This window comes from Mastigoproctus giganteus, chromosome 8 (genome assembly GCF_048544385.1).
Source record: "Mastigoproctus giganteus isolate SK-2022 chromosome 8, ASM4854438v1, whole genome shotgun sequence".
NCBI classification, from domain to species: domain Eukaryota; kingdom Metazoa; phylum Arthropoda; class Arachnida; order Uropygi; family Thelyphonidae; genus Mastigoproctus; species Mastigoproctus giganteus.
Window position 1 is genome coordinate 113,504,554 of NC_143582.1, and position 19,037 is coordinate 113,523,590.

The 19,037-nt window shown below is 36.5% G+C and overlaps 1 protein-coding gene across 1 annotated transcript in view; it reads right to left on the minus strand.

Moving 5' to 3' along the window:
- Epg5 (ectopic P-granules autophagy protein 5) overlaps positions 1-19,037 on the minus strand; it is a 1,526,775-nt gene that overhangs the window by 50,591 nt on the left and 1,457,147 nt on the right. The window contains exon 45 of the mRNA XM_090380318.1: positions 8,793-8,908. Coding sequence (XP_090236444.1) covers positions 8,793-8,908 — 116 coding nt within the window. The remainder of the gene's footprint in view (positions 1-8,792; positions 8,909-19,037) is intronic.

The following is a 19,037-nucleotide window of genomic DNA, read 5'->3' on the forward strand; positions in this document are numbered from 1 at the left end:
GTACAGGGAAATAGAGTGGGCCAGTAAATCAGAGTGTCTTATAATGGGAGATTTTAATTTCCCAGATATTGACTGGAATTTGGGGGCTGGTTACTCACACACTAGCAGAACTTTTGTGGATTTATTGGATGATTGTTTTCTACATCAGCATGTTCGGGAGGCAACTAGAGGGAGTAATACTCTTGATTTGATTATCAGCAGTGATTCTTCATGCATTAAGAATCTGCAGATAAATGAACCACTAGGTGGCAGTGATCACAGTGTGCTGAAGTGGGATTTACTCAAAGAGGTAACTACCATTAGGGGTAAAGGGAAGGGTTATTGCTTCCGTAAAGGCGACTACGATGGACTGAGACAGTATTTAAATTCTATACAGTGGGACCAACTGATGATGTTACCAACAGCAAATTCAAAATGGGAAGCATTGAAAGAACTTATCTTGGAAGCTACTAGGCTTTACATACCAACTAAGAAATATTGTTCAAGGTTTAGGCCAAAATGGATGTCAGATGAACTAATGAGGCATATGGCAGAGAAGAAAAATGCATGGGATACATACAAATTAACACATGACACAGAAGCCTATGATAGATACAAGTTGATATGCAACCAAGTTACAAAGGAGGTTAGGCAGGCGAAGGCAGATTACGAGAAATCCTTGGCAAGGGATGCAAAGAAAAACAGCAAAGAGTTCTTTACTTATGTAAACTCTAGAAGGAAGGGGATGAATCAAATTGGTCCATTTGATATTGATGGGTCAACTGTTGATGATCCTGCTCAGGTAGCTAACAAACTAAATGAATATTTTGCATCGACATTCACACATGAGGAGTTATTCAGCGAGGGGAATGCCAGAGGTGTATTCAACTCTAGCAGTAAGCTACAGAATCTTGAAATAACTGGGAGTAAAGTGGAGGAGAAACTGTTGAAGATAAACACAAGAAAGGCACCCGGGGTGGATGGGATCTATCCAGTTATATTAAAGGAGGCAGCAAAGGAAGTAAGCAAACCCTTAGCCATAATTATGAGAGCTTCCTTGGACTCAGGGGAGGTACCCATAGACTGGAAATGTGCAAATGTGACCCCAATTCCCAAAGGAGGATCAAAGGCTGACACAAGTAATTATAGACCTGTGAGCTTAACTTCTGTTCCAGGAAAATTAATGGAGGCACTGGTTAAAGAAGCACTGCAGGATCATTTAGACAAGACTTCAGTTATAGCTCAGACACAGCATGGTTTTGTTAAGGGGAAGTCTTGCCTGACCAACTTGATTGGATACTATGATGCAGTCCCAAAAGAACTGGATGCAGGGAATAACTTTGATATTATATACTTGGATCTTAGAAAGGCTTTTGATACTGTTGCACATGGAAGACTGCTACACAAATTGGAGCAGTGTGACATTGGAGGCAAATTGCTGCTATGGATAAAGGGGTGGTTGAGGGGGAGAAGACAGAGAGTGGTAATCAATGGACACTGCTCATCGTGGACTGATGTTATTAGTGGAGTCCCTCAGGGCTCAGTGTTGGGTCCATTATTGTTTTCTGTATTTATAAATGATATTGATGATGGTATATTGGGCTTAATGTCCAAGTTTGCAGACGATACAAAGGTTGGCAGGGTTGTCAAGGACACTACTGACACTATGCTGCTGCAACAGGATCTGGAAAGGTTGAGCAGATGGGCTGAGAGGTGGCAAATGAAGTTTAACATTGATAAATGTAAAGTACTACACATGGGAAACAGCAACCCCAGAGCAACGTATCAACTCTGTGGTACTACACTGACAGTGGTAGAGAATGAAAGGGACCTGGGGGTGGTTGTGCAGGCAGATATGAAGTTCTCTGAGCAGTGCAGACGGGCTGCAAGAGTAGCTCATGGAGTATTGTCAATGATATACAGGAATTTTTCCAGCAGGGATAAGGAGGTGATTATTCCATTGTATAAGGCGATGGTCAGGCCACACCTAGAGTACTGTATACAGGTCTGGAGACCTCATTTCAAGAAGGATGTAGAGCTGCTGGAACGAGTACAGAGAAGGGCAACAAGATTAGTGAATGGAACAAAGGGGTGCTCTTACGAAGAAAGGCTTAAGTTTTGCAAATTACAGTGTCTGGAGACTAGGCACCAGCGAGATGATCTGATAGAGGTGTATAAAGCCTTGAATGGTTTAAGCATGCTCAATGCTGATGGGATTCTTCCTCTAGCTCAGAAAAATCACCTGAGAGGGCATAAATTCAAATTGAGGAAAGACAGATGTAGGATAGACGTGCAGAAATTTGCCTTTAGCCAGCGGGTGGCTGGTTGGTGGAACAGACTTCCATCCCTTGTGGTGGAGGTTGATAGCCTAAATAAGTTTAAGGCTCAGCTGGACAGGTATTTTGAACGAACAGAGGGGTGAAGTGGAAGTGTTTTTTTTTTTTTTTTTTTTTTTTTTTTGGCTGATGCTGCATAAGCTTGCTTTCTTGCATCAAATGCCTCTACTAATGCTAATATTAATGCTAATGCTAAATGTGTTTGGAGAAAAATTCAAGCAAGTGGACTGGAATCTTAGTATGGCACTGATGAAGAATTTAGTCTGCTGCTTCGACATTTGTGTGCCTTGACATTTATTCCTTCTGGTGAGGTACCACAAGCATTTAATGCTCTGAAGCCACATTTACCGAGGGAAGCTAGTGATGTGACAGAGTGGTTTGAAGACAATTATATATATGGAAGAATTAGATGGTATATGCGTAATGATACGGTAATTCATGCTGAACCATTATTTCCACAAACTTTATGGTCCGTAGATGATTCCATTCGACTGGGAATTCCATGCACCCAACACAGCGTTGAGGCTTGGCATAGAAGATGGGAGTGTATAGATGGACGAGCACATATTGGTGTATAAGGGTCATTGAAGAATTTCAGAAAAAACAGCAAAAGGTCAATAATCAGGCTGAATGCATACTTTGTGGTGAAACCTGTCCAAAATGCAAGAAGGTGACAGTTGAGAGAGAAAAGAGAGTAATGACGGTTGTGAATGATCGTGAAAATAGATCTGTGCAGGTATTACCTTCGCAGTATTGAGCACAATGTATCTTTATAAATATTATTTTATTTTATGCATATATATAAGTGTGTGTTGTTTATTCATTAATAGGACATAAAATGTTAACATTATCATATACTACAGGTCGACCATCACTAATCCAGCAGCGTTGGGATGTGGGGTTTGTTTGTTTGTTTGTTTGTTATTTGGTTTTTAGGAACATTAGCAACTAAGGCCATATTGCTCTGGGAATATGCGGTGGTCATTCCCTGACCTTTCCACATCCTCCGTGTGCTACGCACTGCTGCTCCTTCCCACCTGGCTACAGAGGTGCCGGGACGTGGGCTGCTGGATTAGTGAGTTTGCCGGATCACCGGTGGTTATTTTAGCATACAGTTTACCCAACAGCTAACCATCTCCTCCTACGTTTAACATGTTGACTGCCAAGCTAGTTTAAGAAAAAAATTCAATAATTTGATTAGTAATTCTAAAATAAATATTGTAATGTCAGTATTGTCGTTTTTTTGCTTAAAATATATATAAAAAAAAAGTGTCTTTTTTTAGGTCACGTATGTTGGTTACTTTATTTCTTGAGAAGCCGCATTGGCCGCGTGTATGTGTGACACTTTTACGGCATACATATAAAGGTCATTTGTGATTAGTTTATTGCACATGCGGCGAGCGCTGCAATAAAACTAATCACGATAAAATAAACTTTCAAACATCGCAATAAGTTTGTCAGTATTGTTGGAGATTTTGTGAAAACAAGTTCGTTAGGGTGCTGTATTATCCATTATATTGTGTTGTGTTTTTCTGCAAGTTTGTACAAGTGTGTTGTAAAAAAAAAAAAATCTAAAAAGGAATGGCTAAAAGAAAATTAATAAAATAAGAGGAACTGAGAGAAAATGCTGGAATTTACAATTAAGCAGAGTTAAACTTCTCACAGACACACTGCTGTCAAGTTTTTTCAGAAGTTCAACTTTATCTATTATGGACAACGTACAGTGTTTACACTTTACACCACGAGAGGAACTTCCTTTATGCATTGGAACCATGGCTGGGGCTAAATGTGAGCAGGTTATAATAATAAATGCAGAAAAACAAGTGGGAATTGCCTGCCAGTGTTTTTACGCCGATGAGTTGATGCTACAACCAACGCCACCAAAACAGCAGCAGAACCGGATTAGTGATGGTTGACCTGTATTTGCATAACTGCAACGTACATGTTACATGTGTTCAAATAAAATTTTTTAATGTTTTCAGCGGCCATTTTGATTACAATAAAAATAATTTTTATCACAAACAGTTTCTGAGATATGGACTCTAACTTTGTTTTTTAAAATACAATCAATATATCGGGATTTTGGTCATCAGGAATCTGTCTCTAAGGATTTTAGGCGGCATCAGAGATGGATACTTTTGATAAACCAGTTTTGTTTTTCATTTCTTGAATTGTGGTTCCTGCTATATATGCACCCATGATATGACCTTTTTCAAAGCTTGACAGAGCACACGTTTTCCCCCATTTTGGCTTCAGATTACTGCAGTCAAACAACCTGTGCAGCCTTTACACTCAGTGAAGAAACATGTCATCACCCTAAAGCACAACTTTCTTTGATTTTTGCATTTATTCACATTTATCTATCTGAAACTATCTTAATACAAAGGTTTGTATTTTTTTTGGCCTGCATGTGTAAGAAATACTGTTCAAGGCTTGGACCTAAATGTATGTCAGATGAACTGATAGTTGAGTTCGGAGAAGAAAAATGCATGTGATGCACATAAATTATCATGATATATAGAAACCTATGGGAGATATAGACTAGTTTGTAACAAGTCATAAAGGAGGTCAGGCACGCTGAGGTAGATTATGAGAAGTCTCTAGGAAAGAATAGCAGCAAAGATGGGTTATTAACAGTAGAAGAAGGAGGGTTGAATTACATTGTGCCACTTGATGTCAATGGTTTAACTGCTGAAGACCCTGCTCAGATTGCTGACAAAGTATTTTGCATCTACATTCACATATGAGGAATTCTTTAGGAAAGAGATGGCAGATGTTTATCAAATGCTAACGGGGAGCTAAATGATTTTGTGATAGTAAAGTGAAAGAGAAATTGTTGAAGCTAAACATAAAAAAGGCAGCTGGGGTGAACGGGATCTATTCAATTATATTAAAGAAGGCATCAAAGGAGGTAGGCAAACCCTTAGCCATAATTATTAGACTGTTCTATAAACCTCTCAGCTTAAGTCTGTTCCAGGGAATATAATGGAGTCACTGGTTAAAGAAGAATTGCAAGACCATCTAGACAGCAATGCAATTATATTGCAGTCACAATGTGAATTTGATAAGGGACAGCCTTGGCTGACCAATCTAATTGGATACTATGATGCAGTAACAAAGCACTTGGATACAACAAAAAACCAATTTTATTATTATTATTAGCCATATGGCACAAGGAAGCTTGAGGCTTATGCTGTACCAGGCGAGAGAGAGAGAGAGAGAGAGAGAGAGAGAGAGAGAGAGAGAGAGAGAGAGAGAGAGAAGTAAAAGGAAATTTCCAAGATAGTGAAGAATGATGATATCCAGCTCAGGACTCTGGGTGAGCCAAGCCCATACTCACCAGATGTGAGCCTCTGGGGAAAAAATAAACTTGGATTGATTTCAGGAAAGCTGTTGATACTGTTGTATATAAAAGGTTGCTGTACAAATTGAGCAGTGTGGCTTTAACGGCAAGTTATTGCTATGAATAAAGGAATGGTTGAGTGGAAGAAGACAGAGTGGTTATCAATGAGTGCTGCTCTTAATCGACTAAAGTTATTAGTGGTGTCCCCTAGATTTCAGTTTTAGACTCGTTTCCTATATTGATTAATGGTACTGATGAAGGAATATCAGGCTTAATTCTAAGTTTGCAGATAAAACAAAGGCTGGCAGAGCATTTAATGATAGTAATCAAGGAAAGCTACTGCAACAAGATATAGATTTTTTTTTTTTTTTTTTTTTTTGATTTGGTAGTTGTTGGCGCATCGGCTTCTGTGGCCATATTGCACCTCCCAAGGTTTTTGCAGTACTTTGATCCAAGCCCGAGGCGGGAATCGAACCCGCGACCTGCAACAAGATATAGAGAAATATAGAGAAACTAAGCATATGGGTTGAGAAATGGTAGTTGTAATTTAAAATTGATGAATGCAATGTACTACATATGGGTAGCAATAATCCCAGATTAATGTACCAACTGTGTGTTACTACATTCAAGTTGATGGAAAAAAACCTGGGGATATTTTTGCAGTCAGATACAATACTGTCAGATACCTGTCTACAATACTCCTCTGAGTATTGTAGACAGGCTGCCAAGGGAGCTCATGGGTTTTGTCAATGATATACAGGAACTTCGCTAACAGGGATAAAGTGGCAATTATTTGATTGTTAGGCTGCATCTTGGCCTCATTTTTCAAAGTATGTAGATCTGCCTGAATGGGTGCAGTGAAGGGCAATGAGATTAAGAAATGACACCAAGAAATGATTCAGGTCTATAAACTGCAGTGTCTGGAGACTAGGTACCTGTGAAGTGATCTGATTGAGGTGTTTAAGGTTTTGAATGGATTGAGCAAGTTCAATGCTGAATATTCTTCCTTGCTCAGACTATACATGCGAGGGGCATAAATTCAAACTGAGGAAGGTTTGTTTGTTTGTTATTTGGTTTTTAGGAGCATTAGCAACTAAGGCCATATTGCTCCGGGATATGCGGTGGTCATTCCCTGACCTTTCCGCATCCTCCGTATTTGGTGGTGACGGGCTTGAACCCTGGTCTAATCAAGAAGCGTGTGCTACGCACTGCTGCTCCTTCCCACCTGGCTATGGAGGCGCCTTACTGAGGAAGGATGGTTGTAGGATAGATGTGTGGATGTTTGCCTTCAGTCAGGTGGTTGATTGTGGGAACAAATTTAAATCTGCTGTTGTGTCAGTGGGTAGTTTGAATTAAGTCAAGGAGGAACTAGACAAATTATTGGAGGATATGGATTGGTGATGAAAGGAGGCGTTTTTTTTTTTCCTTTTTTATTTTTGGCTGAAGCTTCCTTTTCTGCACCATTTGCCACTACTAATGTCTGTCCTGAAATGAAATCATCTTTCCTCAATTTATATTTATTCCCTGTCATGTGAGTTGTCTCTTAAACTGAACTCCCTGCTATCATGTCTGGGCAGAATTGCAGACTTTGCATTTAATCATAACTCTTCTTTCGTCTTCTCAACTTCCAACCCATGCACGATACTAAGTACTATAGGTTCTAATACTTCTCGTGTTTGGGGTTTTCATAAAAAAAAACTTGCGATTTTTTCCCAACATTGTCCTGTTATTATGAAGTCCCCAGATTTCCTACTCTTAATAACATTATTCTCAGTGTGTACTCGTATATAATATTGCCTTTTGTGCCTTAAAAGATGATATCTGTTCCACAACCTCATTTACTTTTGCCCCTGGCAGATATACCTTGGCCCCATTCCACCTATCCTTTTTACACCATGTATTTCCTGCTTCCCTGTGAATAGAGTCACCAAAAATAACTACCTCCTGTGGGACCAGCTCATTCTAAGCTTGGGGATTGCCACTTTGTTGCCTGGTGCACAAATGAAGACTCTGGCACTGAGTGGAGTAGCTGAGAGCTTGATGAGGCCCACCATTTTAATTCCTTTCAGTACATCCACACTGTTCTTCAAACTCTCATAAATGCACATCAGAAAGCTGAATGCATGCCTAATTTCCTTATATTCTTTGCATTGGAGACACACAAAGAAATCTCCCTTAGCTATATCTTGTTTCAGATAGTGTGCAAACATCACAAAAGTAGCACATTTCACAAGGCATGTTTCATAGAACCACTCCTTTTATTTTTCTACTGAGGCACTCCAGCTACTTTAGCTTGTTTCTTTGCTGCTCTAGTCTGAGCATGATTTCTGTTTAAATTCAATTTTAAAATATTAAAAAAGTATTTATATGATAATTATTACATTAATATAGCTATAAACAAAATAACAATTCATAATCAAATTATATATATATATATGATAATTTTATTCTTTATATACATGTATTAAATAAACATCAATTATAGATTACCACAAAATTAAAAAGATACGGTGAACCTTTTTTATAATGAAATAAATATATAAATTTAAAAAATATATCAGTTTAAGTAACTTAAACCCAAATTACGTGACACCCTTGGAATGTTGTTGCGGCACCACAGTTGAAAACCACTGCTCTAGCCTATGTGACCCTTAGGGCTATTTATTTAATTCCACTAATATGCACAGAAATACTAGTTATGTGATGCAATATTTGCAGCAAATTACCAACTCACAAAAGCTCTAGAACACAATTTAATATATTAATTAAGTCAAAAAAAAAAAAAAAAACGCAAAATTTTCCAAGAAACTTATTTGTTTCCAAGAGCCCAAAATTCCTTGTCTACACAGTTAGTAACCTCTGAACTTGTTATCATATGTGGAAATTTGCTTTGGGTCAGCAGGTAGCTTGAAAAAAATTAAGGAGGAACTAGGTAAATTATTTAGTGGGGCTGGAAAAGGGTGTGAGAAGTTTTCCCCCCCCCCTAGTGTTGCATAAGCTTGCTTTCTTGCCATTACTAATAGTAATACTAACTGAAATGATGTGCATTAAAAAATTAAGTACACATAAAAAGTCAATATGAAAAATTCAGTTTTTAATGCTATAAAAATCTGTTATAAAAATTATATACGTACTTAACAGAAACAGAGAATGATGCTGTTGTTGCCAAAAGTCTTCTGAAAAATCCTGATTTATCTTTGGACATATTAATTAAAACTGTACAAAATTGAGACAGAATTTTGTGGAGAATCTAGAAAAAATTAAACAGTATTTTATGAATTTTGAGAAGTTCACAGTATTTTAACTTTTTTTTTATATTTCATTTCATTGGCACACTAAATGTGCCAATGAAAATTAAAGTCTGTTACAATAAGTGAGATCTAAAATGAAGAATACTATAACGAATATTACTGACGGTAATATTAATATTGATTTAATAATATTAAATATGGGGAAATCCTGTAGTATAACAAATCAAATATATTTAACAAAACTTTTCACTATAATCAGGGCTTTGAAGTGTGTTTTGTACTGAAAAATTACATTTTTATTGTACAAACTTTTGAAGATATGTGTATCTTAATTAATTTCCTATGTTGATATACAGGCAGTTTCCGCTTTACAAGTTTTCACTTTATGAGTTCCTGGGTTTAAGAGATTTTTTTTTTAAGTATCAACAAAATCGAAAATATGAACATTAATTGCAAAAAATGAATGTTAAACATTCATAAATACTGCATTTCAAACCACATGCATAGCAATACAATAGCGTACCCCCGCTTTAAGATATTAATCTGTTCCAGAGACACCATCGTATCGTTAAAATATCGTAATGTGAATCCAATAACACGTTTTTCAGTTATTCGTTCCAAGACCTCGGAAATTGAAATTTTTGCTATACAGTATAACTAAGCTATTTATCTCTCTAAAAGGTAACTTTTATAATGTAAATTGTATTAGTTACCAATTCAAATCAATTAAAATGCATTACACTTTCATTGTTATCACATTTTCCATTATAAGAATCAATTTTGAAAGCCTTTGATATTTTTCTAAAGCACATTTCTGGAAGTCACGACCATAAAACAATAAAAACAATTTGCACTTTCAGGTTTATTGGGCTTTTCTATTAGCGCAGTCAATTATAAATGGGTAGTAAACTCGATGTTATTGCATTTGTGAAAATACCAATAGCTGGAATTGTGTGAGTTTTTACATTATGGTGAATGTGTTTCCCCTTCACTGCCACTGTAATCTTCAATCATATAAAAAACATAAATAAATTTTCAGAATCTGCTCTTCATTCCTTTTTTTTTTTTTGTATCATGTTAGTTGCAATCTGTGCGTGCCGCTAAAAAAATGCATATGCATGCTATCATGAAATTTATAAAGAAAAGAGAAGAGAATATCTTGGAAACAAATGCCTCTTGAAGCATTTCTGAAGATGACGACTCCTTGTGCAACAAACCAACAACGAGTGCCGTCCCAACAATGAGCGATCAACGAGTGTGCATTTAGTTGATGATGAATAAATATTCTTAAACATCTGTAAGTTATAAATAATTTCTTTAAATTATAATTTACTTGATTTTACAGGCTATATTTTCATTTCTTTGGATAAACCAATCACTGTTTAAAGATAAACTAATTAGTTAACTAATTTCATTGTTGAGAATGTAACCCCTGTTTTTAACATTATGGCTATGGGTAATACATTCCCACTTTACGAGCGCATGGTAGGGACAAATTAACTCATAAAGTTGGGGAACTACCTGTATTTACTACTGTTTTCATTTTTTAACACTATGAAAAAAAAGCTAATATAGCAAATATTTGAATTGTGTAAAAAAAACTATCAATAAAACATAATCTTACTTGCCTTTCTGTTCTCACTTTTGAGATGATAATCAACATTAGCTACAACTGTGGACAAGTTGGATTTGGGATAGATAGCTAACGTGAGAGTTCGAACCATATTGGTGGCAGGCAATAGATAGTTACATTTATCATAACTATCTATTATAACTACATAGATTTTGCAAAAGTCATTTTTGAAATTCATACATATAACTAACTTTATAGGAGATATGAAATTCATATAACGTAACTTGGTAAGAGATAAACTCAATACTGAAATATATATACTTTGTATATGCAATCGAACTTGGTTATAACGAGCATCAAGGGACCGACAAAATTTCCTCGTTATAACCGTTACTCACTATATCCGTGATAGTGGAGATGGGGAACCCCTGGGGCTGTTAAACAATGAACACTTCATATCGGTGATGAGTTAAATCTACCGCCTATTTTTTTTAAATTCTCAATAACTTGATAAACAAGATAGATTCAAAAAACAAAATAAATATTAGAGAAAAAAATAATATAAGTATATAACTACAATACACTAAATAATAAACACAATTTGTTTGTCTGTAATTTTAAAACCATACACTTAATACTAAATGCAATTTATTTCTCTAATTAAAAACAATACTATTTAATAATAAACACAATTTCAATTAGTCTTTATTTATAAATCTTAAAATTTATGTTTGTTTTAAAGGTTTCACTTTGATATTTCTTAAGTTTCCCCTTAAAACGCTCAACATGTTAAAAGTCTCATTACTTGCCTCAGTTCCTTCAAAAAAATTGACTGTGTCCATTGCACCTTGAGCTTGTGAGATTGTCGGCACTGATTTTGATTCACTTTCAATTGTCATAATACTATTGTTGTTATTGTCTTTGTTGTTGAGCACAGTATTCAGGGGCTCAACATTTGGTGAGTATGGGCTTGGCACACCCAGGGTCCTGAGCTGGATATCATCATTCTTCTCTTTCTTGGTGATTCCTTTCTATTTCTGATTCTCTCTCTCTCTCTCTCTCTCTCTCTCTCTCTCTCTCTGGGTAACTCGGGAATTTTTTTTTGGCTGGTGCAGCATAAGCCTCAGGCTTCCTTGCACCAAATGGCTAATAATAATAATAAATGTCACTCTCTGTAGGAAGACCACTTGTTAATGAGTTGTCATCGACACATACAAATTTATCGATGTTATCTGTATTATTAATTAACCTACAACGTTGTTAGGTAGCAACCATTTGGATAATGGTAAGTTGTTTCCTTCGTTTTCATCTTCTTCATCTACAATTCAAATTTCATTTAAATTTTGATTTCAATTTCTCGAAGCAATTAGGCATGGTTGTCAAGTAACGTTGTTCCACGCATCATTCAATAAATTTATAGCACCCAATACCGATACAGACCAGGTAAGTTTCTGTTCTCTTTGAATGATCAGATGTAGAACTAGAACCCTTTTATAAAATCCTTTTAAACTGTTGATTACACATATGTACACTGGTTATAAAATCGATGTGGCTGGTTTGGTTTGGTTTTTTTTTTTTAGGAGCATTAACTAAGGCCATATTGCTCCGGGGGTATGCGGTGGTCATTCCCTGACCTTTCCGCATCCTCCGTATTTGGTGGTCACGGGCTCGAACCCCGGTCTAATCAAGAAGCATGTGCTACGCACTGCTGCTCCTGCCCACCTGGCTACGGAGACGCCATTGATGTGGCATTGGGAAGCAGAAACACTAGCTCAATGTTGCACAAATTTTGAATATGGGGCTGTGCAGGGCAGTTATCAATTAACAATAAAATATTTTTCTTATTTTTGAATAGCTCCATGTTCCAATCATTTATGTATTCCAAAAAATATCCGAAGTTATCCAAGCTTTCTTGTTCACAGCGTAATCCACAGGAAGTTTCCTTACATTTTTGAAACACCGAGGTTTTAACAATTTTCCGATAACAAACAGTTTTTTTTATCAGTTCCTGTCATATTCACGCATATGAGCACCGTCAAGCGAGCCTTTGATTTTTTTCCACCAACACATTTTGAATTTAAATGTATTGTTAGGTGTCAAATTATAAAAAAAGTCGTTTCGTCGGTGTTGTTGTAGCCAATTTCACACAACCATTCCCTCTATAAGTTTGTCCAGTTCCTCCTTGAATCTATCAACTTCCACAACGACAGGAAGTTTGTTCCAGCAATTAACCACCCGCTGGCTAAAGGCAAATTTCCACACATCTATTCTACAATTGTTGTTGTTGTTATTTGGTTTTTAGGAGCATTAGCAACTAAGGCCATATTGCTCAGAGGATATGCGGTGGTCATTCCCTGACCTTTCCGCATCCGCCGTATTTGGTGATCACGGGCTCGAACCCCGGTCTAATCAAGAAGCGTGTGCTACGCACTGCCGCTCCTGCCCACGGTGATCATTCCCTGACCTTTCCGCATCCTCCGTATTTGGTGGTCACGGGCTCGAACCCCGGTCTAATCAAGAAGCGTGTGCTACGCACTGCCGCTCCTGCCCACCTGGCTATGGAGGCACCTCTACAATTGTGTTTCCTCAATTTGAATTTATGCCTGCGCATGTTCATAATCTGAGCAAGCGGAAGGATCCCATTAGAATTCAGCGTGCTTAACCCATTGAAGGCCTACACATCAATCAGATCACTTCGCAGGTGCCTAGTCTCCAGCTGCTGCAATTTGCAGAACTTTAAGACTTCTTGGTAAGACAACCTCTCCGTTCCCCTCACCAACCTTGTTGCTCTTCTCTGTACACACTCAAGCTAAGCTACATCCTTCCTAAAATGAGGCCTCCAGATCTGTATGCAGTACTCAAAGCATGGTCTGACCATAGCCTTATACAAAGGGACAACCACCTCCTTTTTCCTGCTAGCAAAATTCCTGTATATCATTGACAATACTCCATGATCTGCTCTGGCAGTCTGTCTGCATTGCTCAGTAAACTTCACATCTGACTGCACAATCTCCCCTGGTCTTTTTCATTTTCTACCACCCTAAGTGTAGTACCACACAGTTGGTATGTTCCTCTGGGGTTACTTCTACCCATATGCAGTACTTTGCATTGGTAAATGTTAAACTTCAGTTGCCACTTCGCAGCCCATCTACTCAAATTTTCTAGATCCTGTTGAAGTAGTACAATTGTTGTAGATGTCTTCGTCATTGAAATCTTTCCTGATTTCTGCCCAAACACGGTCAATCCATTCATTTGCCATTATTGGATCTGCCCAATTCGTAGTTTGGCCAGTTCTGTTTCTTCTTTTCTTGTCTTTCGTGTGCTAGAAACCCAGTTTTCATTTTTCTACTTTATTTGGTACAGTTTGTTTTCAGTTTGTAGATTCCAAGTTTTTTGCCACTGCATCCAGCATGTATGTTGTATCACAGGTTTGTAATCAAAATAAGGGACTAAGATCTCTTCTCTGGTCTGCAGTATGGCTTCTTTTGCTGATCTGTCCGCTGCTTCATTTCCAGCAATCCCTGAATGTCCCAGGATCCAACAGAAATGTATTTCCTGTTCATTTATGGTGCAGTCAGTTAGTATTTGTTGTATGTGCCAAAGGTTTGGGTGTGCCTTTGCTTTGCATGGCTTGTAATGAACTCAAGGAATATGTGTATATTACCTTCTTTTGTAACACATACCTTGTATATGAGTTAAGGTTATTATTTGTGCATACAATTTTGCCATGTATACACTGCACTCATTCGGTAGTTGTTGTGTTAATGTAATATCTGGGAAAACAGCTGTTGCTCCCACTAAAGTATCTGTTTTCGACCCATCTGTGTGTTTTGGGATATAGTCTGAAAATTGAAGTCTGTGGGCTGCATGTAACTGTTGAAAGATTGTTGCAGGTATTTGCATTTTTATTCCATTTCTGACAGGAGAAGTCACATATTGGAATATGTAAATTCCATGGTGGAAGGGTGTGAACTGGTATGTGTGCTATATTGTCTATATTACGGTTATGTACTGCTAAAAATTCTTGCATTCTGATCCCCAGGGGTTAATTTGCTTGTTGATGATTCTGATAATTATTTCTGCAACATGGATCAAAGAGTGTCTCCCAAGCGGGGTGTCCAGGCATAGATTTTATTTTAAATGCATAATCCAATGCTAGTTGTTGTCACCTAAGATTTAAAGGTGGTTCATTGGCTTCGGCATAGAGACTATTGAGAGAAGTACAATAGGTGCCAGTGGATATACCTAGTGCATTGCAATGAACTGGGTCTAGCCATTAGAGAGCTGTTTTCAGTGCTGAATCGTACACTGGCCCATAATCCAACTTTGATCTGATTAGTGCTTTGTATAGGTTTAATAACGAATATCTGTCTGCTCCCCATGCTGTTGATGAAAGGATTTTAAGTATGTCAAACTGTTTTGTACAGCTTTTACGTAGCTGCCTGATGTTTACCATGAAAGTTAATTTCTTATCTAAAGTTAGTCTAAGAAATTTTGCTTTTGGTTGCATTGGTATAATCAGGCCTTCTAGTTTTAATCCAAGGTCAGGATGGAGATTTCTTTTGCAGCAGAAATGTACACATTGTTTTTTGTGTTGAAAGTCTGAATCCATTATCTAGTTCCCACTTACTTATATTGTTGATTGCGCATTGCAACTGCCTCTTGATAGTTCTCATGTTCTGTGACTGACTAGAGATACTAAAGTCATCGACATAAAGTGCATGTGAGACTGAAGGAGAGAGCTGATTTGTGATCGAATTAATTTTTATGGCAAACAAAGTAGCACTCAAGACTGAGCCTTGTGGGATACCTTCTTCTTGTTGGTATATTTTGGAGAAAGAAGTTTGTACTTTGACTTGGAAGGTTCTGTTCATAAGGAAGTTCTGGATAAATATAGGAAGATTACCTGTGAGTCTAGAGTGGTGTATGTATTTTAGGATCCCATATCTCCAAGTGGTATCGTAAGATTTTCAATGTCAAAAAATACTGTAACCATATGTTGTGATCTGATAAATGCATTTCTGATGTTGGCTTCTATTGTAACTAGGTGGTCTAGTGTAGACCTGTAAAGTCTAAAACCACATTGCGTGTTTGTAAAGATGTTGTTTATCTCTAAATACCATATCAATCTCTTATATATCATATTTTCTAGTAATTTTTCTAAACAACTTGTGAGGGCTATAGGTCGATAGTTGCATGGATTTATTAGGTCTTTGTCAGGTTTAGGGAAAGCTAGTACTATTGCATGGCACATGTGTTTGGAAATACATTTTCTTGGAATATTCTGTTATACAGTCTCAATAAATTTTAGAATTTAGTCTTATTAAAGTGCTTGATTATGTCGTCTGGGCCTACTGCCCTTGGCCTGGCTGTGGACAAAACTTCGTGCAGTTCATTTATTGTGAATGGCTGATTGTAGGGCTCATTACCTTTTGATTAAAATTTAATCTTATGCTTTTCTCTTTCTGGATCAGAAATTCCAGATGACATGAAGCTTTTGCTGATACTTTTGCAAAGATATCTCCAAAGATATGTTATCAACAATGAAATTAGTTAGCTAATTAGTTTATGTTTAAACAATGATTGATTTATCCAAAGAAATAGAAAACGTAGCCTCTATTATTACAAATTATAATAATATAGAAATTATTTATGACTTACAAATGTTAAAGAATGTTTATTCTTCATCATCATCATCGACTAAATGCACACTCGTTGATCACTCATTATTGGCTCGGCACTTGTTGCACAAGGAGTCATCTTCTTCAGAAATGCTTCAAGAGATGTTTATTTCCAAGATAATCTTCTCTTTTCTTTATAAATTTCAATAGCATGCATAAGCATTTTTTAATGGAACACACAAATTGCAACTAACACGATTTGCACACAGTAACAAGTTTACGAATCTTAAAAAAAAAAAAAAAAAAAAGGAACGAAGAGAAGATTCGGAAAATTTATTTATGTTTTTTATACAATTGAAGATTTCAGTAAAGGGGAAACACATTTCACCATAATAACATAAAAAACCACACAATTCCAGCTATCGGTATTTTCTCAAATGCAATAACATCGCGTTTACTACCCATTTATAACTGCTTGCAGTAACAGAAAAGTCCATAAACCAGAAAGTGCAAACTGTTTTTATTGTTTTATGGTCTTGACTTCCAGAAATGTGCTTTAGAAAAATATCACAAAGCCATTCAAAATTGGTTCTTATAACATGAAAGTGTAGTGCGTTTAATGATTTGAATTGCTAACTAATACAATTTACACTATAAAAATGACCTTTTAGAGAGTTATACAGCGAAAATTTGAACTTCTGAGGTCGTGGAATGAATTGCCAAAAAACAATGGGTTTTTTGGTAATTCATTTTCACGATACAATGGTAACGGATTAATATCGTAAAGCAGGGTACACTGTATTGTATAGCTACGTGTGGGGTTTGAAATGCAATATTTATGAATGTTTATCATTCATTTTTTTGCAATTAATGTTCATATTTTTGATTTTGTTGATACTTGATAAAAAAAAAAACTCGTAAACCCGAGAACTTGTAAAGTGAGAACTGCCTGTATCTGTTTTCTTGCTTCAGGATAAGACACTTTATTTTCTATCTTGTATTTCTGTATTTGTTTTCCCAATAGCCGCATTTCACATGTCTTTGAGAAAGCAGGAAGATTTCCTCGACAGTTTGGGCAAAGTGGCAAAGTGAAGGTGCAGTTTCCTTGATAGTGTTCTTTTGATCCACAGAGCGGACAGAGGGGATCACTCCGACATGTCACTGAGAGTGTCCGTATTGCTGACAGTTGTAACATCTTATTGGATTTGGTATATATGGACAGATTTTGCAGTTTAAATATCCTGCTTTAACCAAATGGGGAAGAGAAGGATTGTTAAAGGTAAGAATAACAGATTGCATTGGAGTGAGAATGCCATCTTTCTTCATCATTATCTCCTAACATGTATTACTTGTTGATCTGTTAACTCATGTAGCAGCTCTTCCTCTGACACCATTAAAAGGTTCCATTTTGTAATAACACCCTTTGATGTATTCAGGGAGTTATCTATGTGGGGTAATTTCAACTGATAGTCCTGCAAAGGCCTTTGATGTAAGAATTTATCAGACTGATGACTCAGTGAGGTTTCTATAAGAGATCACCTCATCATCGTAATTTTATCATTTTTGGTGAGCCAATCATGGACTCTATAGTCTTCTGAATTAAGAATGGCGATAGTTTCCCAATGGAAACTATCACCATTCTAAGGAATGTATCACCAAGCAGAAAGGAACATTAGGCTGAAGAGTGTTGATTTTCATTCTTTTAGTCTAAGATATATTCAATTGTGTGTCATCACTTATATTGGGGTTAACTTTCTCCATTCTTATCTTTTTAGTTTGGTCCATTTTTAAACTCTTTTTAGTCCTGAGTGAGGTCTTTTCACCCAGGTCCAGCTCCACCACAGGGAGGCAGGAGTAGTGCCACCAAGTGAGTAAATAGAAGATTAGTAAATAGAAAAAAAAAAAAGAAAGGTTACTTTCCTTTCTGGAAACTTCTTCCTTATGCTTTAAGAAAGAAAACTCTTATTATATATTAGAATAATGGAATAAAAAAAAGTCCGAACTCAAAAGGAAAAACTTATCTCTCTTTGGTTATCTGCAACTTCTACTGCAATTGGTTAATTGCAGTAGAAGTTGCAGGGAAGATCGCTTGGCCTCAAGATTCGTTGGCATCCAGAGCCTGTTTAATTTAGAAAAAGCATGCCTTATTCAAATTAAAAATGGTAAAGAACTATTTAAGATCAACAATGACACAAGAAATGCTAACAAATTTGAGTCTCATTAGTATCGAAAAAGATATTGTTTCCGGTTTCATTATTTCTGAAATTTGCAACAATTTTTCAATATGAAAATCAAAAAGAATAAATATTATTTAGTTTTTTACTATGACATTATTGTATTCTTTTTTGTTATATAATTTATATGTATAAACATAATACTTTTTGTATGTATAACCTTTACTTCATTGTTTCCTTTCTAATTAATTTTTAATTTGTACTTTTTTTTATGTAAATTTCATTGTCAATAATTATAATTGTACAGGTCAACCATTGCTAATTCGGACATAATTTCCACGAACGTAATTTCAAATTTCCTGGGTCAGCGCACCGACCTGCAGCTACTGTTTTGGTGGCATTGGTTGTTCATGCCAACAGCATCAGCTGTTGGCATGAACTCAAACACTCACAAGCCATTCCCACTTGTTTTTCTGCATTTATTATTATAACCTGCTCACATTTAGCCCCAGCCATGGTTCCAATGCATAAAGGAAGTTCCTCTCGTTGTGTAAAGTGTAAACACCATACATTGTTCATAACAGATAAAGTTGAACTTCTGAAAAAACTCGACAGTGGTGTGTCTGTGAGAAGTTTAACTTTGCTTAATTGTAAATTCCAGCAATTTCTCTCAGTTCCTTTTATTTTAGTAATTTTCTTTTAGCCATTCCTTTTTAGATTTTTTCTTTTTACAACACACTTGTACAAACTTGTGGAAAAA